Raw genomic sequence first — 23849 nt, forward strand, 5'->3', positions numbered from 1 at the left:
GAACTGCAAACAATGCTTGAGTTGACAGGGACAGGAGATAATTTACAAAATCATAATGGCATGAAGGAGGCCCCTGGCATACTAAGTAATTACAGTGGATTTTGTTAAAAATTAGAAGTCTTAGGAGAAAGTGTGAATGTTTTGGCTTGGATCATATAACTATCTCAAAGCCAGTGGTAGACAACTTACCATAATAGGACTCATTGTAAGAAAGTTTAACAACTAGGGATGCTGACCACCCAAACACAACAAGTGCCTTACAGAATGATATACATCTTGTCTCCCCGAAAGCAAAGAAATACACTGAAACACTCTAAAAACCTAGCAGAATAAATGACTTAGCTGACTGTGTTTCAAAATGATCTCTTCAACCATAAGAGTTTATGATAAAATGTACTTCACACCACAGCAAACAGTTCTAGTTTCAAGGATTATGTCCTTTGTTCCAACAACCCTCCCACACATTGCTGCAGCATTACCAAACAAAATACATGTCTAAGTTTTCTTTTGTAGTTTAACATGGTATGACATTCTTTCCTCAGACTCAATTGCCTGATTGGTGGTTTGGAAAATAAGATCACAGATCACTGATTTGACTGAAACAATAGGTGGCAAACCTCTTAGGTTCCAGTATAGTGAGTAGTAGGGTCTGGCAAGGCAAATTCTAACATTTAGCTGGAAAGAGACTTGACCTAGCCAAAAAAAAAAAAAAAAAAAAAAAAAAAAATCAAGAGCTGATGATTAGGCTAATGAAACAAAGATGCAATATCCTTTTGCATTGGCAAGGCAACACTGATCAAACCCCCGCTCAGATAGAAGCATGCCAACAGCCTTTTATCTTCAATCAAATCCATCCACATGCAGTTAGATAAAAACTGTTCCATTTCTAAATCTATAAAATCGCATGACCCAAAGTGAGCATTGTTGGATCCATCACAGAGACTCTGGTACTCAGCATGCTAAGGCCATTAATTAACCACTAATGCTAGGTATAGTGATAATCATAGGCATTTCTTTCTATTGAATCAGGCTGGTCAGGCATCTTGCACAATAAAGAGCCTCTTTCGGTTATTCATTCTCATCTGTGAAGTATTTGGTGCCTTGATTATTTTTTTTTTAGCCATACACGACCATAGATTTTAATTTTGTGACTGCTGAATTTGAATTAGAATCTCAAAACTAGAAATGGCCCTGCAGATTAGCAGGTGTGGCTTCATGCTCATAATAAATTTAGCTTGCCAATTTTTCAGATGAAGAACCAGAAATAGCAAGAGGTTGAATGAGAAGAGGCAGGTGGAAGTAACAGAAGAGCACAGACTCTGAAGGCAAGTCTATCTGCTTTACAACTGTGGCTAAGGTCCCTCTCTCCTCTGTGCCTATTTTCTCATTTGTAATTACTGCATGTGGTGGTTGTAAAGGTGTGTGAAATAAGCTGGAAAAAGTGTTTAGAACAACAAACATATTAGATGTGCTGAGTAACTACCTGATTTCAAGGGACCAAAAAATCATACCACAACTGATATTCTGAACCCATTTCCCCTATAAATATAGTTACAGGACAAATCTGTCCACTGACAAATTTACAATGACTGTGAGTGGATGTTTCAGGTATAGTGTCTCTTCAAGTGTATCATCAAAACCAGCATCTGATTTCTTGAAGTTGCTCAAGACATTTTTAGAGTGACAAGCAGGAGTGGCAACAATTGTAGAGAAGCAGCAGCGCCCTAAAGCCATCAAAGTCTTAAAATTAGCTTTTTGAATCACTCCTCAGAAATAATCTTAACTTTATATCATACTTATGTATCCACAACCCAAGCACATCTTGTTCACTAGTCCCAGTGCATAATGGCTAGGATCCTGTCTTAGATGTCATTCTTGGAAAGGCTGTTAGCTCAACTTTTCTTTGGCTGGGCAAGATTATTTTTGGTAGGTTTTTGAGCCAATTGTGTTATAGCCACCAAATAAATTAAGAAATGAACATTGCTATGGGGTAGAAAAAAGAAATGTTTAATGAACTCCAGTGGCGCTGACAACAATAATCAGTGGTAACTTTTACTTTCTAAATGTGGTCCAAATGCTATATTTTAAAAAGAGAAAGTATCTAGCTATCATTTAAGAGCTAAAAACTCAATCCATAAAGAATCTACTTTTAAAATAAGTGCTGTGACCATACAACTAAGAGTGTAAAACGAAAGCAGAAAACAGATGGGAAAGTAGCCAATACCGCCAATGATTATTTGCTGAACAAATCTAATTGTCATCAATAAAATGTCCTGTGCTAACTTGGATCTTTACTATGTGATGTAAGTACTAAAGGACATGTAAAACATTCCTATATAATTACATTTGAAAGTTTATTTATCTATTTGCTTATTTACTTACATACTTCCTGGAAAGATGAGGGCAGGGAGAGAGCTCTCAATGTCTGGTTCACTCCCCAATACGTTCAGTAGTCAGGGCTACGGCAGGCTCAAGCTAGGAGCTGAGAACAGTATCCAGGTGTCCTCCATGGGTGCCAGGATCCTAGTTACTTGTTCCATCACTTCGGCCTCACACGGTCTGCATTAGCGAGAGACTGGAGTCAGGATCTGGGGGAACTCAGGCACTCTAACGTAGGACAGAGGTGTCTGAATTGCTAAGCCAACACCTGCCCCATAATTAACTTTTCAACATGAAATGAGTAATTAGGAACATAAATAATAAGTTGTGGTTCTTGGTAGAACAAAACAAAAATTTAAAGAAAGTAAATGAGTGTTTTAGATTTCACACCAAATTAAGAGGAAGAAGACAGATTCTTTAATCAATTTTTAAAAAAAGGATTTATTTATTTGAAAAGCGGAGTTAGAGAATCTTCCATCTGCTCATTCATTCCCATAAAAAGCTGAAATGGCCAAGACTGAGCCAGGCCAAAGTACAGAGTCAGTAGCTTTATCTGGGTCTCCCAAGTGGCTAGCAAGGGCCTATTTATTTGGGCCACATTCTGCTGCTTTCCTATCCCATTAGCAGCGAGTGGGATTGGAAGTGGTGTACCTGGGACTCTAACTGGTGCTTATATGGGATGTTGGCATTGCAGTTGGTGACTTAACGCACCACACTACATACAACCAGACCAAAATGCTTTAATGCTTAACCCTTACTTCACAATTTTCCTATTTAACATTTCAATTTATAAAGATTATCAGATTGCCAAAAACATTCTTTTCTTCCTAGATATCTAGAGAAAGCTTTTGTAAAAATAGATGTAGGGCTGCTACTTTGGGAAATAGGCTGTCAGTTTTCTAAGAAGTTGAAGATAGAGTTACTCTGTGACCCCGTAATTCCACTTCTAAGATTACAATCAACAAAAATGAAAACATATGCCCTCAGAAAGACTTACATATGAATGCTCATAGCAACACTGTTCACAATAGGCAAAGATGGAAACAGCCTCAAGACCAATGAATTAAAAAAATGTGACACACAACTGTAGTAGAATGCCACCTTCCCATATGGACATGTGCGCCTTGAAAACAGATAAGACATATGAAGCCAGACAGAAAAGGCTACGATTTACATGATTCTATTTGTATGAAATGCCAAGACAAATTAAAAAAAAAAAAGCAAAATAGTTGCTTCCTAAAGCTCAAGTGTGCCAGGCAGGCTGGAGGTAAGTGGAGAACAAATCTTAATAGATAAAATGGGTATTAACAAGACAAAGGTTCCTCAACGTGGTGATAGAAATGTTCTAGAATTGATTGGGTGATGGTTGCACAACTGTAAATATATAAAAGAATCACTGAAGCCTATACTTTATATTGCATATAAATTGCAAGTTGATTGAATTTGTATGATATATGGAATATATCTCAATAAAGCTGTTACTAAAAAGAACTTCAGCAGATGGGGTTTTAGCTTTACTTGTGATTTTTTAAAAAGCTGTCATAAAAACACAGTTTTAATTTTATCTCCTGGAACAATGGATCTGTGCCTAGTTAGGAGCCAAGAGGAGCTGCCTTGACTAACAGCAGAAAAAACTGCGGTCCTTTCAAAGAGGACTTACTGTTCAATGTAGATTGTGATGTATACAAAGAACACAGCACATCACATTCTGTGAGAGGAATTAAAAAAGTTCCCACATCCTATTAGAGAAAATCAAAAAGTGCATGGAAAATGGAATCAAAAGACAAGTTTATTTTTCTGCAACACATTGCTGAAATCTCTGCATACGAGGTGTCTCCAAAAAGTTCATGAGAAGCTATGGAAGAATTTCAAAAAACATTTTACACCAAAATAAACTACTTTTAATTTCATTTGCTATGCACATTTTGAAGTAGACATGGATCTTCTGCTTTGGGAAAGTTGCCTTATCCATCCAGATTGTAGGACAGGTGTTGGGGGTTAGTGCACGGAAGCTGAGTTTTCTCAGTTCTGAAAAACTGACTTCCTGTTTTGTTCACTAAGCTGTAATCGCATTGGCTTTCCCAATGTGCCGATGGCTGCCGCCTACCTCAGGGCCTTTGTCTCTGCTTCTCTCTGGGTCCTAGCCATTGCTCTTCCTTCCTCCAGGTTCTGGGTTTTCATCTAGCAGCTCTGCATCCAACCAGGCTTTGCTCCACTGGTGCCCCCTAAGGGACCCTAAACTAAAACATTCTACCCACATATAAACCTCTTCTCCAATTGCTCAATTTAGTTTCTCCACAGTGTATGACATTCTTATGTTTATATCAATTTGTTGCTTGTCCTCCCTGATGTGGAAGTGAGCCCCAGGAGAATTGGAGCCTGACCAGCTTGTTCACCATGTATTCTTGTATCTCCAACACTGCCAGATAGGCAGTGAGGTTCTTGGCAAATATTTATTGAATGAACAATCTCCATGGCCCATGTCATTATCAACTTCTATCAACAACACCCAAAAGGTCACTGTCTGTACCTGAGATCATACCTTGTACAGGAGTCCGGGGACACAGATATTCCAGGTATCATTTAGTCACCTTCTGGTCTAAAGGGCAAATGGCTCATGATGGAGACCCAATTGGTCACCAGGGACTTCCTGTGCTTTCACATTAATCTTCCCTCAGCCCTGTCTCAGGGCAGGTGGCCGAGAGGGTGCAGAGACCTTTCCTGTGGTTTATAAATAAGTCTGCAGGTCTCAGACTAGCCCACATGGCATCTTGCCCTCCCTTGACTCAGTGAGGAGGTCTGCTCTCAGTAAGAACACTAGAAACAGCCATGCAGAGATCAACCCAGAACAAGAGTCCAGGTGATAACAACACAAACCGAAGATGTTCTAGCACACCCTGCCCCCAGACTATAGAAGCAGTTTATTTCAGGGTCAGGAATGTTTCATAGCACAATGGCTATCTGGCTTACTTGTCTGGCAAGACATTTCATGCCAAGTGGACTGTCAAAGGTTAGACCAAGTATGAGGTGTCACAGGGTGCTTCATAAACAACAAGTGCTCAAAGGTTTTGTTACTGAGCCCGAGCAACTGACACACTTACCAGTGTGTCACTTGTGAGTTCTTCAGGAATCTGCTGATCAAAATGGCAAATGAACATGTTCAATGATTAAATCATAGCTACAGGTTACATTTCTTTACATGTTGAATACAGAATAGTTATATGAACCTCCAGTCACAAGGTCTGACTTCATATTAGATAATGTAAAATAACAGCTCAACAATGGACTAGAGAATATACCGACCATTCTATCACAAACTCAAACCTCAGGAGAAAGGAAGGCCTTAGCTGTAAAGTGGGCAGCCAACATGTTGCCAGAATCCATGATTTAGAATTGGGATGTCACATTATAGTCCAGACTTCTTTCTCTGTAAATAAGGAAGCAGCGAGGGATTGACTTTGTTTGGCTTGCTATGAGATAGGACGTAAAAGTTCTGGAGGCAGGTGGCTTTGAGCTGGGGATCTTGGTTCTCTTACCTTTAAGTTGCAGAGTTTGCAGATGTGTGAGCTTGAGCAATTTTACTTGGTTCCTTGCGACCTGTGTTTCCTGATCTACGAATTGGAAATAACTCATAGACATTAGTACAGATCAAGTTTCATACGATGAGCAACACAAGCACAGCGTGCTCTAATTCTAGACACAGGTATCTGTAAGTAACAAGGATTTGGTCTGGCACTTTCTGACCTCTTTTCTCAAACTGAAGATTTTTTTGCAAGAGGCTCAAGAACTAGGAACAATGTGAGGCCACTTGAGTTGGTACCAAAAGATTGCAAAATTAATGGCAAACAGATATCTGGGTTTAGGGATGGCTAGGTAATTTAGAATTATCAGTGACAAGAAGCACCATCTAATTCAACTAGGTGGTTGGTTAGAACATTCAGCTCTATGAGGTAATGAAATCTACCTAAGCAAACACATGCTAGGAAATCTAGCCTGCATATATCCAGACATGCCATGGATATTATTAACATTCATGAAAATAATCTTTTACCAATTCCACTGGAGTGAGCCACATCTTCCTTATTTCACAGATGAAGATACTTGACTTTACATATCTCATGTTACCTATTCTCACCTATTCTATTCAGCCCAGTTTAACATCCACAGCATTTCCATATGATGTGGATTGTATTTCCATATGAAAGCAGATTGCCATCATGCAGTTTGTTTGCTTGTTTCGTTTGAATGCAGGAGGACTGTGTCACAAAAGGTTAAGCAAATTGCCTAAAGGTCACAAAGCTATGCAGGAGCTGGATAAACAACAAGGCAGCCTGAACATTCAGTCCAGTGAGCTGCCCAGTGCCTCTCAGACCACAGTATGCATATGAATTATTGGGGATCTTATTCCCTTGAACATTCTGAATTCAGTAGATGAGGGTGCTGGTATTCCAGCTGTTTAACAACCCGAAAGTGTCATCCATTGGAAGTGTGCTTGGATCATCTCTCACAATACCCTTCACAGCACCCTTCACAGCACCATGTCCTTCCTATTATTTCTCTCCATCCTCTTGTACCATTTGGGTATCCACCTGTTTTCCCTACCACACTATGAATCTCTCAAGAGTAGGTACTCTCTTCTCTGCACTCTTTAAAACCACCTGCCCAGAACTATGCTAGGAAAAAAGAACTGGATAATTATTTCTTCAGGATGAAGGAAAAATTACCTTTTTCCAACTTTAAAGCCAGGACACTTGCATATTAACATCTTGGTCACTTGTTGAAAGGGGGTATTTGTCATGGATCTGTTCTTGTGACAGTCGCATTATGATACTAAATTGCAATTACCAGGTCTGGAAATAACATAACTGAAAGAAGCCCTGCAGGGTCAACCAGTTTAGACTTAACACTCTGGCAGAACTGAGCTGTAGCTCTTCTGGAACAGTCACATGGGATGGGTTCATGGGAGGTCATCCTCAGCGTAAGGGAAGTACAGCACAGGCAGGTCCACTTGGACTCTTGGCTCTCTGATTTGAAGGCAGCCACATCTCCCATTGGAAAATAATGACAGCCATCTGCAGTAGGTTGAGGGTTTTCCATATGCCAGTCACTTTGCATAAATCGGCCTTAATTCATCTTCTCTATAAGCCTGTAGGATAGGCACTCATAGATGTTGTCCAACTGTTAAGAGGTGAAGCCAAGGACGTGGATTGATTTCACAGTGGAGGCTTCTAACTCGTTTCCCACTGCCTGGAAGTGCTGAGGAAAACAACTGCCTCTAAGATGCAAGTGGTTTCACTCATTGAGTCATAGGTTTCAACAATCTCAGACAGGGCTGGGGAGAAACAGGAAATGGCCTTGATACCCAAAAAGAAGGATCTGAAAACACAGTGTAGAAAACTAACAATATTTTCTGCTAAAGTTTTCAATTAAGTTTGACTTTATTTGGATTTTGGTTAAATATACAACATCATGGCAGGTGAGTCGAAGTCGGTTAAGGGAGACATCTCAAAGGTCCAGATTCCTTTCACACCTCATTAAGTCTCTTATGAAACCTTGCACTAATGATCGGGTCAAATCCCCGAGGACATTCAATTCTCAGAGGAAATCAGAATTTTGTTAAGCATGCATGTTCAATAAGAAAACTCAAGAAGTCCAAAGGACACCGAGACTTTTTTGCTTCTCGGGAGCTTAAACAGCATTTCAACAGTTAATATTTTAACCTTGACCGTCAGAAAATGAAGAAGTTAGGAAAATGAGAAGGGAGTATGTTGTCACGTTGGCACAAAAACAAGGGTGAATTTGATCTTTTTAAAAAGATTTATTTTTATTGCAATATATACATATATATGCAATAAAATACAGAGAGGAGAGACAGACACAAATTTCTTCAGTCCGATGATTCATCCAAGTGACCACGATGGCCGGTGCTGCACTGATCCGAAGCCAGGAGCCCATCCTCTTCTGAGTCTTCCATGGGGGTGCAGGGTCCCAAAGCTTTGGGCCATCCTCAACTGCTTTCCCAGGCCACAAACAGGGAGCTGGATGGGAAGTGGGGCTGCCAGGATTAGAACCGGCGCCCATATGGGATCCTGGAACGTTCAAGGGGAAGACTTCAGCCGTTAAGCCACGGCACTGGACTCAATCTTTTTTTTTTAAATAAAGATTTGCAAATGTGTAATAAGAAAATAAACAGGGACAATAGTGTAGTAACAGGGGCTTGAACAAAACACTGCTGCAAACAAAAAAAAGTTGAGCTTTGTAGATTTTTTAACTACACTCGTGTGATTAAGGTATTGTTATTTTTAAGACAATGTTACCAGTTTTGAAGAGTCAAAATTTAGTTCAGTCTCTTCCAAGTCATGGCTGAGAAAGATCCTCCAAGATCCTGCTCTGTGAAATGGAAACAAGAAGATCTTGCCTTCTAGCATCAATACTTCACATTAAACAACACACAGCACTAGTCCCAAATTATACCGTTTCTCCCTTTCTTATAAGGTGGGTTTTTTTTTTTTTTAACAAATACTTGAGGATCCATTTTAAAATTTTTAATGGGAAAGGCAGATTTATAGAGAGGAGAGACAGAAAGAACTTCTGTCCACTGGCTCCCTCCTAAAGTGGCTGCAAAGGCCACAGTTTACCTGAAGCCAGGAGCCAGGAGCTTTCTGCATATCTCCCACACAGGTGCAGGGTTCCAAGCCTTTGGCCTGCTTTCCCAAGCCACAGGCAGGGAGCTGGAAGGCAAGTGGAGCAGCAGGGATACAAACCGGTGCCCATATGGGATCTTAGGGCATGCAAGGTGAGATTTATTCACTAGGTTACTGTGCTGGGTCCAAGTTGTGTTTTCTTGAGAGTATCCTAAGTGTTTCTGTTTCTACTCTAATAATTTGGTAGTGGAAAAGTTCTTGATTATTTAAAAGATCTACAAATAAACAGATACAATATTTGTAAGGAAGCGGGTACAAACTATCAGTGCCCTGTATATAAGATCAGGCTACTATGTTGTTGTTAAGCTTGGTGTGAAAGATTGAATTTTATTAGATTTCAGGTACGTACACATGCTTAAAACATCAGCATCATTCAGAATTTCACTTATACTTTTTAATGAGTTCATAAAATCACAGCTCTGCTAAAAATCAAGAAACTGTATGAATAATATTTTTTGAAAAAACTTCCACTTCAAAAATTCTAAAGTACTAAACAATACATATTGTAATATTATTATGTTTTGCTGGTTTCTAGAATTAATCAGTGATTTCATCAAATACCAAAAAAAAGCACTCAACAACTCAACATCTTAAAATAAAAATTTTTATTTATGGAAATTCAATTTGTAATTTACATATAAAGGTAGTCAACTTCTTAAGAAGTTATAACAACATACATAATAGACATTAAGTCAACAAAGATTACAAATAAGATTTTCAGAAGTTGTCCCACAAATTCATCTTCTAGATTTTTGGGGGTAGAAGTAGAAATTAATATCCAGTTTTTACCAGTCATATCCACAATATTCCTGTTCCCTGGGGGGGGGGGGGGGGGAAGAGAAAAGTATCCTTGGATGAACACATTAATAATCCTGATTCTTTCAACTCAATATGGTATTTGCCCTATAAACAAAATAGTGGCAAAGTAAGACTTCCAGGGAATTCTCTGTATTAATTTGTAGCCAACTGCAGAACTAAGATATTTTTCTCCTGCCCATTTTACGAAACAATCACAGGCTTTTTATTTATCAATCCTGCCTTTCTACCTAGAAGAAACAGCTCAAGCAGCTTTTGTGATGTTCACCCTCTTCTCATGCTCTCACTCATTCATTTGTTTATTCTAAGGTGTCTGTGGTCTTTAGTAACCATGGTAGTCCTCTAACTACATACCGTCACTTAGAAATGAAAATTCGAAGGCATGGGGAAAAATAGGCAATGACAAAAACCTTTTAAACATAAACATCAAAAAGTATTTTATATTTGCTGGAGATCCTCTTTCTCATGTTTGGCCACTCAAGAAGACATCAGATCCAGGAATTTTACAAGGTTTTACGTGGTACTCCGTTTGCCACCCTGATGGAATATATTACCTAATGTCTCTTAGGGAGGGAAACTTAGAGCCATTCTTCAGACCCTTTACAGGGAACGCAAAAGCAAGTGAGCCAACTATAAAACAGAAGTTCCTTACATATATTCAACTTAAAATGATTATCAACAGCTTAGAAAAGTGGCAGGATTTGGATCTTAAAATATCTCACCTGCTATTTTCACTCAAAAAATCGAAATGTCACTGAACCTGAAGTGAGAATGAAACATAAAACGGAGAGAGAGAGATGAGTATTCTGACAGCTTTCTTTTCCCCCTTTAAGCAGCCTTGACTGGCTTAGGGAATAACTTGACCCATTCCCATAAGAGGGACTGGCTTGTGTAGACTACACAGCCATGATTAGCACAGAAAGCATGCAGGACTTTCCTTATAGTTAACCATTCCTTATGTCTATGTTTCAGCAACAGGGACAAGAATTAAGGGTGGGATTGCAAAGTGACTGTGTCTTTTCTGTAGCCTCAGTTTCCAATTGGGCTCCTTGGAGGTATCTTCAACTCTCTGGAAAAAACTCTCTTAACATAAAGAGATTGAGATGACAGAGGAAGTGGGTTGGGAAAACCTGAATTCTCACCTGAATTAGTTCCAGGTAGCAGTGCACGACACTGTTCCTTGCTTTTCTGTTTGCTCTTGCTAGAGTACAGTGCATTCAGCACAGGTGGTTTCTTAGCAACCTTGGTTCCTGGGTCAAAGCACATGAAGAGGTTTTACTGCACAGTGGGATGGTTAGAAGCCAACAGTTAGGTAGCCTGCTTGGAGAAACTCTGAAAGGACTTTACAAAGAGAGGACAGAGTGTAGACTACAGTCAACACATGACACTTCAATGCCACTTACCACAGCATTGAGTTAACTAAAAACTATTTACTTAACAGAAATATCCAGAAGAATTCTAAGATTTTCCTGGCAAACACACATGAAGTTTTGAAAGCAACTTCCTAAAAATAAAATGCTGTAATATCTTCACAGCAAAAGCACCAATACTACTGATCTTCAGCCCTTCCCTATGTAACCCGGGAGTGGGTGTGCTGTGGTGCCAGGATCCCACATGGCCCTGGTTTGCATCTCAGCTGCTGTACTTCCGACACAGCTTTCTGCTGACTCCCAGCAAAACAGCAGACGACGGCCCAGGTGCCTGGGCCCCTGCACCCATGTGGGAGACCAAGAATAAGCTCCTGGCTCCTGGCTTTGAAAATGCTCAGCTCCAGCTGTTGCAGTCACTGAGGACTGAAGGAAGATCTCTCTCTTTCTCTGTATCTCTGCGTTCCAGATAAATAATTTTTAAAAGAAGAGACCATAACTTAGGAGATTGAATGTCTGCCTTTTGAGCATTGTATGTTTTAAGACTGTGAATTCTTTCACAAACAAAAAAGATAAGGTAAAAATAAAACAAAAACCAGGCTATAAAATATGGCTGCTATATCCTTTCACCAGGTAAGTATGCTGCAGGTAATCTATGATAATAGCATTAATTAATTTATTTCAGAGACAGAGAGACAGAGACTGACAATGCATCATTGTAACATTGTCCACTGTGTCCCTCACCAAATATCCTTCAATGGTTAGGGATTGACAAATTGGGCCAGAAACCAGGAATTCAATCCAGGTCTTCCATGTTGGTGGTGGAGACTCAGGTGACTGAGGTTATCCCTGATGCCTCCCAGTGTACACATCAGCATTGAGGGCAGAGCCAAAGCTTGAATCCAGGCACTCCGATATGGAACCCAAGCATTAGAACATGGGTGTAACAGATGGGCCAAATGCCCACACCCCGTTACACATTCAGCATGAGCGCATATGTTCAAAGGTGGCCATGCATTCTGTTTGTTCTGCACCTATCACCACATGCTTGCTTTCTTTCCTGCTTTCTCTCTTAAGCTGAAGCACAGGCTGAATGCTCCTCATCTGACTGGCTTGGGATCAAAAGTACTTCAGATTACCAACCATTTTGGATTTTGGAATCATTGCTTACTCATCATAGTGAAATAGCTTGGAAATGGGACCCAAATCTAACCATAAAATGCATTTAATTATCATATATACCTTATACCTACAATCTGAGAATAATTTTTTAAAAATTGGTAAAGGTTTATTTATGTGAAAGGCAACAGAGAGAGAGAGAAAAGAGAAAACAGAGAAAGAGATCTACCACTCACTGGTTCACTTCCCAGTGTGACTGGGTCAGGCCAGAGCTAGGAGGCTGGAACACTATCTCAGTCTTCCACATAGCTGGCAGGGGTCCAAGCACTTGGGCCACGATCACAATGCCAATTCCTGAAAACCATTTTGCACAGTACTTTTAGTGTGCCTGGGTTGGACTGAGGCCTGTCACATGAGGTCCATGTGGGATTTTCCTCCTGTGACATTATATCAATACTTAGGAAATCTGGATTTAGGCAGCAGGTGTTTGGTGCAGTGGTGAGGGCACCACTTAGGATGTCATGCGTCCCATGCTGGGGAACACATGTTCAAGTCTCAGCTCTGTTCGTGATTCCAGTTTCTAATTAACGCACACCTGACAGGCAGAAGGGGACGGGTCAAGCGCTTGGGTTTCCGTCACCTACACGGAGACCTTGATTGAACTAGATGAAACAGCAGCCTGATCTAGTTCCAGCTGTTGCAGGCATTTCGGGAAGTAAACTGGAGGTTGGAAGCTCTCTCTCTCCATCTTTCTTTTTCACTTCCACAAAGATGGAAAAAAAGTAAATGCAAAAAGCTTTTGATTTTGGAGCATTTTAGATTTTTGAGTATGTTAGATATTGGATTTTTGGATAAGCAATGCTCAGCTACATAGCATACATACAGAAAAATAGAGAAATTTTAAGTAAATAGTATGTCACCGGTGAATAAGTCACGAACTTAGTGAGGATTTTATAATATAAACATATGCATGTAAGTCCTAACCAGATCCACCATGCTATTATTATTATGGAAAAAAATTACAAGCTATAACAGAGACTAGTTAAAAGAGCCACAATTAGTGGCCATCCATTAAAATTCTATCACCTAAACAAATGGCCACCTGCACCAGACACATAGTCATGTATTATTTGTATTATCTCCAATGTGCAAACAACCCAAATACCTCTTAGTACATACACAAATTGTGATGAGGTCATATAAAGGAATATTACACAATAATGAGAATTAAAGTACAGTTACATACAAAAGCAGAGATGGATCTTGCAGCTGCAGTGCTGATTTCAAAAATTAAAGCACAAAAGGAAATACATGGTTTAAGTATGTTTTAGCTGTTCTTTGGGATGCCTGCATTACTGTTTCTTGCTAAGCAGAATCTAGGAGGCAAGAGGCAATGGCTGGAGTTACTGGGCTCCTGCCCCCTGCACAGGAGACTCAGATGAAGCCTGGGAGCTTGGTCTCGGTCTGGTTTGGATTCCACCAAGGGAAGTGTGAAGCTAACTTTATGTCTGTATAATTCTTTTACTGATGTCCAAATAAAAATAACATTTCTTAGGAAGTACATTTGCATACAGTAAAAACCCAGAGCTAAAGTGCATGGCTCAGGATGGTAAGGGTGAAAGCGTCAAATTTAGCAAGAAAAGTAAGAGACTGCTAAAAGGACATTGGGAGAGGAAGGATCAGGCATGGCACAAGAAAACATGGCTGTGTTTCTTGTCCTTGGTGGTGGCTATTTTAACCTCTACTTTTAAATGTAGGTTCAGTGTATACAGACATTTTATATATTATTTTCTGTATGTTCATTAGGTTTTGTAATTGAAATATTAAAAGAAAAAGACCAGAGAGAGAAATGTACAAATCTCAATAGTGGTCATAGTGGCTCAGTTTGGGTTGGAGGACTATAAGTCATTTTCCCTCCTTACTTTTTCTCTCTCTCTAATGTTTTCATGTCCAAGGATATTGTTTCTTTAACTTCAGAAACCTAGAGCAGTGCTGTTACAGTTGCTCTTCTTCCCCCTCTAGATATATGAAAGTAATTTATAGGGATTTAACTTTTGGTAACCCAATCTTTACCATAAATAGGATCAAAGGAAACACTGCATTTGTCAATGGAGCATTTGAGAATGAAAATATACAAGTGCCATGCTAAACCAGCCAGAATCTCTTTTTCTAAGGGGCATGCTCCTGTCTCAATCAAAAATGCTCATGAAAACCAGTGACCTGGGTGCCTGCTGCTTGTTCCCCTTGATATGAGCTAGGCTCCTTGAACTCCCACTCTGGAAGGACACACATTTAGTCACAGACTTCGAACTGTATTAGTTCTTACTCAGCTCAAATCTTGGTACTCAGGTGGGGTCTTTTCTTTTGGGGTTGTGGAAGGAATTTTAAGGTACCTTCCTTTCAGGAGGAAAAGCTATTTAACAGTTATTTTTAGGAAAAAAAATTTAAATCTTTTTAATCTACTAAGACATATACCACAAGTATACATAAATTTCAAACAAGTTAGAAAACTATACTAGAACTTATTCCAAGACTTCAATCTTACCTTGAATGTAGTAAGAAGTTACCTGGCGTAACTTCAAGTTCTGATGTAAGGCATGTAAGTGATTTTGGGCCAAAAATACTTTATGGTATTCAGATGGTTTATATAACACTGGATGATTGCAGTTAAGTTTTCATCCCATTTGATTGCCTCTATTTTTCTTGTCCACAAGCTGCTGGGAGCCATTTATGATTTCATAGGATACTCCACTGGTAGTACAATGGGTACACTCTTATTTAGTCTTCAAAACTTCATATTCTCCTTTGGATGCATCAATTTTTAGGTTCAAATAACTGAATTCAAATAAACCTATTCACTGCTTGTTGATCAGGTGGACAGGCAAGTTAGACTTAGGGGTAGCAATAACAGCCTTTGGTTTCCAGAAGATGGACTGCTCTGTCTTCTTTGCTCGTCATTTGCCACTGGCTGCTAGGCTCCTTCCTTTTACCCATTTACCGTCTTGTTTCTATTTAGAAAATGTTTTTCACATCATTCTCCCTCCTGGAATGGTAGAGAGTTCATTTTCTAAGTGGTTGAATCCCTTTCATAAATAAAGCAAAATAAAACACAAGCTCAAACTCCTCGAATTATATAAAATTTAGTCTAAAAAAGCCAACAAACCTCAAAAAACAACAACAAAAAATCAGTCTAAGACTTCATCCTTTTCCCCTTTTGGATTTCTCACAGCTCCTTCCATTTCCCCTTCTGAGGTGGGGATTTTTGTCAAAACCAAGAACATAATGTACGTTACAAAGTCTCATTTACAATCAAAAGAAAAACACTTTTCATTGGATTCAAGTTTATAGTCTTTAAACACATGAGTCACATTTCAAAAACATTTTCTTTTTTGACAAGAATTTTTCTAATCCTACTCCTGTTTCCTTTAATATCTAACAGTTAAGATAATATCCACAGATTTTCTTTTGAGACATATGCTGAGAAAGGAGATGTCATGAAAACTGGTCAGGGGTCAGCACTGTGGAATAGCAGGTAAAGCCACTGCAACATGGCCATCCCATTTGGGCATTGGTTCTAATGTGCCTGGGAAAGCAGCATAAGATGGCCCAAATGTCTGGGACTCTGTTACCCGAGGGCAGACCTGGAAGAAGTTCCTAGCTCCCGGCTTTGAATGACCCAGCTTTTAGGGCCATCTGGGCAGTAAACCAGCCGATGTAAGATTTTCTGACTCACTCATTCTTTCTCTCTCCTCTTTCTGGCTCTTTCAAATAAACCAACCTTTAAATATGTCTCCATTTTTGCTTAACAGGTTTCCTAAGTAACTGTAAGAGCATAGTGCAGGCCTACCATGTGCAGTGATGATACACTTTGGGCAGATGGAAGTCTCAGGCACCCCAGGCTGCTTGGTGTCCTGTGTCTGGATGGTGATTAGCACCTCAGGACAGCCTCCAGGCACAATATCCTTTCAACTAACCAGCTCATTTCTGTTTTCAAACTTCTTTGTTTTCAGAAAAAGAGTTGTTATTTTAGAAGATTGGTATTATAATGGAGATTGACTATACTAGATTGAAAACAGTCACATCATTATTAATGGTCACTCTCCGTCTGCAGCCCTTGATCTTTTTTCCTTGTTGTGAACTGCTTGTTCAACAACGAGATGGACGTGTTCACAGTTATACCTTTCTGGGCCTGATAACCTTGCATTTGTCAAAGCATTTTTACAACTGTGAATTGTTCATGCATTCACATCAAAACACTCTGCCCTATGCAAACGGGACATTCCCAAGACCACAACCACAAGCTCGCTATCAATACGGTCAACTGAAAGTACAGTTATTGTGCGTTTGCTTTACCAGTTATGATTTATTGTACTCTTATTAATCATTATTTTGTTTTTAACTTCTGTTTGCCTTATTGCTGACAAGTTTCTCCCCTTTACCTCCTTAACATTAACCAGACAGAAATAACCAAAATGCTTCCATGACACAGTGCTAGAACAATGGGTCTGAAATTACGCTAACAGGGTTGGAATCCTAGATGTGTTACTTATTGTGAGACTTCAGACAAGTTGTATTAATTCTCTGTGCCTTGGTGGCACTTCTAGAAAATGGAGATGACAGCAAATACTTCTTTAGGTAGCATGAGAATTAAATGAGTCCAAACTTGGGTCTAGAAAGTAAACACTTCATACAGGATGACAATTGTTGCTAACTGCAATCTAGCATGTCCCCTGACAGACCGTCATTCTGTTCAGGCTCTCTTTCAGCAGCAAACCAGTGGCAAACTCCTTCCTGAGCTTGAGACTCAGTGCTCCTTTCCTGTGTTCCATCCTGTCCTCCTCATGCATTTCCCTCCTGTCTGAATCATGCAAGTGTTACCATCACTGCACTGCTTGATGTTTCATTATGTGGTCTCATGGGTCACTGCTGTGCAAGGTGGGGACGCCATTCTCCATCCCTGACTCCAGTGCCTCACAGTCCCTGACACTAACAGGTACTGAAAAACTCACACTTCGGTGAGAGGCTTTCTTGCAAAACTCAGCATTCAATTAAATCAAATGATAATGAAAACAGAAATATAGATACATAGGGATTAAGTCTATTTGCCACAGAAAATAATTTTAAAAATAAAATCCCCAAATTGGGTGTTTTCAATTTGTCCCCCAGCAGTTAAGTTCTCCCATTCCCTAGAAAATTCATGTTCAATAAAATTATCTTTTAGAAACCTGAGAGAACATATGAAAATGTCTTGTTAATCATCTTGCTTTTTGATTCCCATTAGGTTAACCAAGTCAAATAGTTGGAAATGAACAAAAAGTTGGTACAGACTCAGAAGGGTTTTAATATAGGAATACCCTATTAGAATGGCTACTGTTTATATTACATCAGGGAGATGTGTGCCCACGAAACACAAACTCGAGTCAGTCAGGAACTAACTGGAAACTTAAACACATTCAATAGTAAGCTGATTTTGTCTTCTGTAAGTTTCTAGAATTTGAGTTTCAGCTGACTTTTCTAAACGAATTAAGGTGTCTACTACTTAATTCCCAAAGCTGAATCATGTGAGAAAGGGAATTTGACACAAATCTGAGAAATGAACTTACTAATGACATGAGTTCGGCACAAGAGGAAGCTTGAATGAGGATAAACACATGGCACATGATTTTACCTGGAAACAATTAGAAGCTTGAGTGCTGCACCGTGTGGCCTTTTCACAGTGAGTTTATCTGTTCCTGATGAGAAAAGCAACAGTCATGGAAAGTGTGACGTCATTAAGATGCGTTAGCACTAAAACAAATATTCTAGTTTTTATAAACTTCTTTGACAAATGAGTTCCAGAGAAGCACAGAGACTTCTGAGGCTGCACAGTTTCTTCTCCCAGAGCTAGCACCATCATTGCTTCAGCGGCTTCCCTACGTGTAAGATCAGCCGGAAACTGCTTTTCAGCAGACCAGGCTATGTGGACAGGTTCCACCTTCATCACCCACAGACTTCTCTGATTTAGGCCAACAGAAGACCACAGAGTCCAGCATCAGAACAAATCACAAGGGAAAACTGGAAAACCAAACCGGGTCAGGATCACAGGACAAAGACCTTGACGAAGTGGACTTCAACCAAGAACGAAAACATGCAATTAGTCACAGATGGTTGGTCAGCAAGGTGGAATGTGGAGACCGTGTTGGATTTGCAGCCAAAGGAACTGGTCTTCCTTCCTGGCAGTTACTAGCTGTGTAGCCTTGGACAAAAAAATTAACCTTGGATGCTACTTCATCTGGTGACGAGAGATAACAACTACGGTCTTGCAAAGGTTTGAAAGGATTACATTACTAACTAAAGTTTATATGCCCATTACACTCACCGATTTTAATCTCTTAAAACCTTCTGCGGTGGAATATTAATATGACCATTTTCTTAGCTGGAGAGAAGTTCAGTAAGCTGAACTTAGCAAGAGGTGACCAGAGATTTGGATGGTGATTTGCTTGGCTCTAAAGCCTGTAGCCTTAACTGCTCAGTATCACAAGACAGGTCAAAATAGGCCCAGGGGCAGATGTTTGGTGCAATGGTGAAGACGTCACTCGGCATGACTACATTCCTATATGAAAGCGCCGTGGCTTGAATCCCAGCAGTACTCCTAACTCTAGCTTTCTGCTGATGCCTACCCTGAGGCAGCAGGTGATGACTCAAGTCCTTGGGTTCCAGCTTTGGCCTGCCCTAGCCCCACCTACTACAGATATTTAAGGAGTGAACCACTAAATAGAAGATTTCCATCTCAAATTGAAACAAACATTTAAAGGGGAAATTAAGTCAAGAGCCCAGCATGCCATCTGATTAAACAGTGGCTAGAGTAAACAGAAGAATGAGAGGCTTTTCCCAGCAATTCAACTATGGCGAAGAGAGGTGGAGCAGCTCAGATTGAAAGCACTGGAAAGTTGAAGCAGGCACACCCATGGGGAGCAGAGCACTGGCTAGCCTAGTAGCCTAGACGAGGGGCTAACTGATCCCTTCAGGCTCTGGGGATTGAAGGGGTTCCAAGTCTGTCAGTGGCCACTTGTGTTCTTGTGTTTCTCTTTTCATTGCTTGTACTTTCCTGCTTTCTCTCCATGTCAGCCTACATTCAATTTAGACTTTCCCAAGCTATCTGCTGGCTCTGCCTGACATGTTTTAAGTCAATCTTCTGACCCCAGAATGAACCATTTTTCTACATAGAACTCCCGAAGGCTGGGATTCTTGGTTGCCACATTCCTGCTCCAAATAGATTATGCATTTAGTTATGGACACATAACATTAAGAAATGTTCTGGAATCAAAACAGTCAAAATGTTATCAACCTTCTGCCTGCCAAGTTTTCTAGCCCTCTCCATGAACCACAGCTGCAGTGTACTTGCAAGGCCAGGCAAAATGTTCAGAGCCCTGGCTCGAGGCCAGCCATGCAAGGCTGCCTCGGGAGCCCTGCTCAGAGCTGCAGTCTGACACTGTCCTTCAGGCACCAGGAGCAAACAGGAAGAGAACTTAGTCTTGATTGCTAAGTTAGTGTTTCCTTCTCTGCAAAACTCAGATATTCAAATAAGTACCACCCCTCAGTTCAGGGCTGGGAAATGAAGGGCACTGTAGGATTTCTGGCCTTGTCTGAGTTCTAGGAAGCATTTGGTCAAACCCTTTAAACTGCCTACTTGACCTGTAAGACATACTTCTCTGTATAAGATCATTGGTGAGAATGTTTCATGCCTTTTAGGGGACGATGTAATTTCTGAAACCAGCTGGATGTCATTTGGAGTTGAGTTTAGCTGAGGCGGTAAATGACTATATGTTGCAGAACAGAATTTCAAGTTTAAATAACAGATTGTCTTCCTTTAGTGGACAAATGATTTGTACAGCTTTGAGCACAAGACTTGGGACAACATAGATGTGCAAACATTTTCACGGTAGGGAGGATGAGGTGCAATTTTAGGGTGGTGATGGCCTGTGCCTCACAGGGTCATTCCTTACAAGGTGATACTCCTGAGGAGCCCTGAATCACAGCAATCCAGAACTGCTCATGAAATGGCCTCTTTCTCTTGTATTAACAGCATATGAACTCCTTGCTACAGCAGCACTGTGTCTTGCACATAATAGGAATTATATATTTGCTTCCCAAAAGACAGCTTCCAGAGGAAAACACAATCTCCATCACCTGGGTTTTCAGGTAACACTCCAGGAAGCAGGTAGTGTGTTAAATGGCACTCCTCTCTGCCCTATCCAGGAAGAAAAGAACTGAGTGCATCGTTTGGAACCACAATAAAAAATCTGTTTTCTAGAATTCTAATAACAGAGCTTGTGAAAGTCAAAGCTTACACTCTGAAATAGCTTTTTGGCATTTTGTTATCATCACTGATCTTAGTTCTAGCTTCAATGTCTCAACTGCTAACAATTAACATGCTCTGATCACCCAACTCCAGCTTCCACATGGTTTACAGCATCCTAAACAGGACATTATAAAAAGTACTCCAAGTCCAATTTTTCTCGCTGGAGTTTAATGTTTCTCATCAAAGACCACATCTGAAGGTTCTGGGTTTGAACTTACAAGAGCTGAGAGATTATTAGCAAGATGAGAAGCTTTACAAATTAAAGTAACTGTCACTATATTTGGCCACGTACACAAGTCATGAATAATCTTCACCTGCCTGAAAAACAGATTATGACAGTTCTTTCACAAACAGGGAGACTGAGGCTCAGGGTGGCGGAATATGTGCTTACAGGTGTACAACGTGGAAGTAGTCCAGGCCAGGGCTCCATGACAGGCCCACATTTGCTCCTTCCGAGCACCATCATGCCTCCCGTATGTGTTTTACTTAACATGGTGCACAAGTTTGGGACTTGAGCATATTGAACAAAAGCTATGCTAACCTGTGGCCCCAAAGGGGGGCTGGGGAGTCAGATTTCAGCTCTGCTCACAAGAACCAAGCTGGGTGCCAGTCTGTCTGGGCTCTAGGGTCTTCTTCTTCCAGGTAAAACAAACAAACAAACAAACAAACAAAACAACAACAACAAAAACCCAAACCCAACCCAACCCAAACCAAAAACAAAACCACAGTGACCTACTCTGGAGGACTTGCAGAAGTAAGCAAACATTATAAACAAGGCTGCAAAGGCTTTGGTTTAGTAACAAGAAAACAAAGGATCCACACGATGAGACAGTGACCTCTTGGATATAAACCTGAAACATGGAAGAATAACAAGAGCCTAGGCCTGCTAGCCAATTCCTCCCTGAATATGTTCTCCATATGTGAGAATTCTTCCTTCAATCACTGGAATGCTCTCCGGAACGGAAACAGAAACCTGGAAGTATCAAGCTGCAGCCACAGGACTCGGTCTAATAATTTATATATGGTATTATTCATCTCCTGCTTTTCCTCCTGCCATTATCCAAAAAGGAAAGAAGTAGGATTCTGGCTCATTAATCTCTCTCATAATCAGCCTTAGAAAATTAGCAGAGATGTTGAAATGCAGGGAATGAAAATAGGCTTTGTGAATCTCAGCAAAGTTTTAACCTACTGCATTCTCCCTCTACTAGAAGCAAACAACAGTCACCTTAAACATTCCTCTTATATCAACATTTAAAAACGCAATTAGAACCTTCCCCGCCCCCAAAAAGAAAGCACTTACTGTTCAGGGGTTCAGGAAGCAAAGTCCAAAGTCAAAGGAATGATCTCTCTCCTGTGGAAAACACCATATGCTCTTGGTGGGTCAGGAGGTTCACTGGGCTGTTATTAATAACTGGCTTAGAGCTTTATGGAGACACATGAGCCAGAATGTCATGGGAGGAGGCAAGGGGAAAGGAACTGACAGACACAGGTGGAGTAAATTATAACAAAAATACACTTAAACCTGCACAGGGGCTCAAAGAACCTGGGAGGGATCAACGCTCCCACAACCAATAGACCCTTCTGTCAATTGTTCCAAGAGTTAACCAACCAAGAAAAATACCCTTAATATGGAAAACACCACAACTTATTTAATGTTATACTACCTTTTTTTTTTTAAAGATTTATTCAATTTATTACAAAGTCAGATATACAGAGAGGAGGAGAGACAGAGAGGAAGATCTTCTGTCCGATGATTCACTCCCCAAGTGAGCCGCAACAGCCGGTGCGCGCCGATCCAAAGCCAGGAACCTGGACCCTCTTCCGGGTCTCCCACACAGGGGCAGGGTCCCAAGGCTTTGGGCCGTCCTCGACTGCCTTCCCAGGCCACAAGCAGGGAGCTGTATGGGAAATGGAGCTGCCGGGATTAGAACCGGCGCCCACATGGGATCCCGGGGCGTTCAAGGCGAGGACTTTAGCCGCTAGGCCACGCCACCGGGCCCTGTTACACTACCTTTTGTTCTTTGGACCAATTTATAATTTATGGACATCTGAATAGCTTGTCAAATTCACATATTTGACCTTGTTTACTTAAATGGACATAACTGGTGTTCTGACATCTTTTCCCTGGGGCATACCATACTCCCTCCCTTAAGCATTCCAAACAGCTGCAAGTGTAGGCATATGACAGAGACAGATGACTGGATCTTGTGATAGTATTATACGTAAAACAGAAACTGCAAAAATGATACGTTCACAGCAGAGACGGAGTAGGCTCTGGCTTTGGGTTTCTTGTGGCTTTTTTCATTTGAAAAGCAGCACTTCTGGGTGGTGTTGTGGCAAACTGGGAGGTAAGCCACCACCGGTAACACTGGCATCCCAAATGAATCCTGGCTGCTCCACTTCAGATCCAGGTCCCTCTAGTGTTTCCAGGAAAGCACCAGGAAGAAAGTCCTGGCTCCTACCTTCACCTGGCCTGGCCCCTGCCATCGCACCCTTCTGGGGAGTGAACCAGCAGTTGGAAGATCTCTCTTTTTTCTCTCTCCCTAACTCTTCCTCTCAAATAAACACATTTTTTTAAGAAAAAAATTTTTAAAATTCCAAGTTGCTGACTTTCTCCTCTCTACCCCTTCAAATTGATATCAAGATTTTCAAACCATTTTTAGCATGTCTTCAGACATAAATCATATTAAATATCGCCTCTACCTTAAGTGCTAAAATACAGCTGATAGACAAAAGTATTGAAATATATAAAGATCCAGTTATACATCTTTGGCTAAAGCAGGGCTTGGTATGTCACTTCCTTCTTTTGGTTCCAGCAGCCTGTCATCCTAGGCCAGGTTTGTTAATTTTCAGCTAAAACTTTCACAGTGAAATGCTGTGATGAGGGGAGTGGGCCCCTCACTCTCAACCACACACATGAAGGTTCCTCTGCTGAGGCAGCTGTGGGACAGAGCACCGTAGCTGCAGGTGATTGTCACTGTGTGCAACGTCAAGTGCACTTTGACTCACACCTAGATGGTAAACTAGGCCAATCACTGGCCACGGCCCCAAAGTGCGAGGGGTTGCTGCTGGTGCATCACACATACTGTTTTACAGTGGACTTTATATTAAAAGGTACATGTA

General features: G+C 40.7%; 1 protein-coding gene across 4 annotated transcripts; it reads right to left on the reverse strand.

Annotated features, from left to right (window-relative positions):
• Positions 1-9672: 9672 nt before the first annotated feature.
• MRLN (myoregulin) lies at positions 9673-22340 on the reverse strand. 4 transcript variants are annotated; one of them, XM_012926491.2, is made up of 4 exons: positions 22027-22340; positions 18054-18117; positions 11042-11149; positions 9673-9899 (listed from the first exon to the last, which is right to left on the reverse strand). In XM_012926491.2, exon 4 carries the CDS (start codon positions 9877-9879, stop codon positions 9739-9741), a length of 141 nt encoding a protein of 46 aa, XP_012781945.1. In that variant the 5' UTR covers positions 9880-9899; positions 11042-11149; positions 18054-18117; positions 22027-22340; the 3' UTR covers positions 9673-9738. The 4 variants fall into 4 exon arrangements, with proteins under 4 accessions (XP_012781945.1, XP_058527516.1, XP_058527517.1 ...); XM_058671533.1 differs by having other exon boundaries at positions 11042-11240; XM_058671534.1 differs by lacking the exon at positions 22027-22340 and adding an exon at positions 10622-10659 and having other exon boundaries at positions 18054-18782.
• Positions 22341-23849: the final 1509 nt, after the last annotated feature.

This window comes from Ochotona princeps, chromosome 13 (genome assembly GCF_030435755.1).
Source record: "Ochotona princeps isolate mOchPri1 chromosome 13, mOchPri1.hap1, whole genome shotgun sequence".
NCBI lineage: Eukaryota > Metazoa > Chordata > Mammalia > Lagomorpha > Ochotonidae > Ochotona > Ochotona princeps.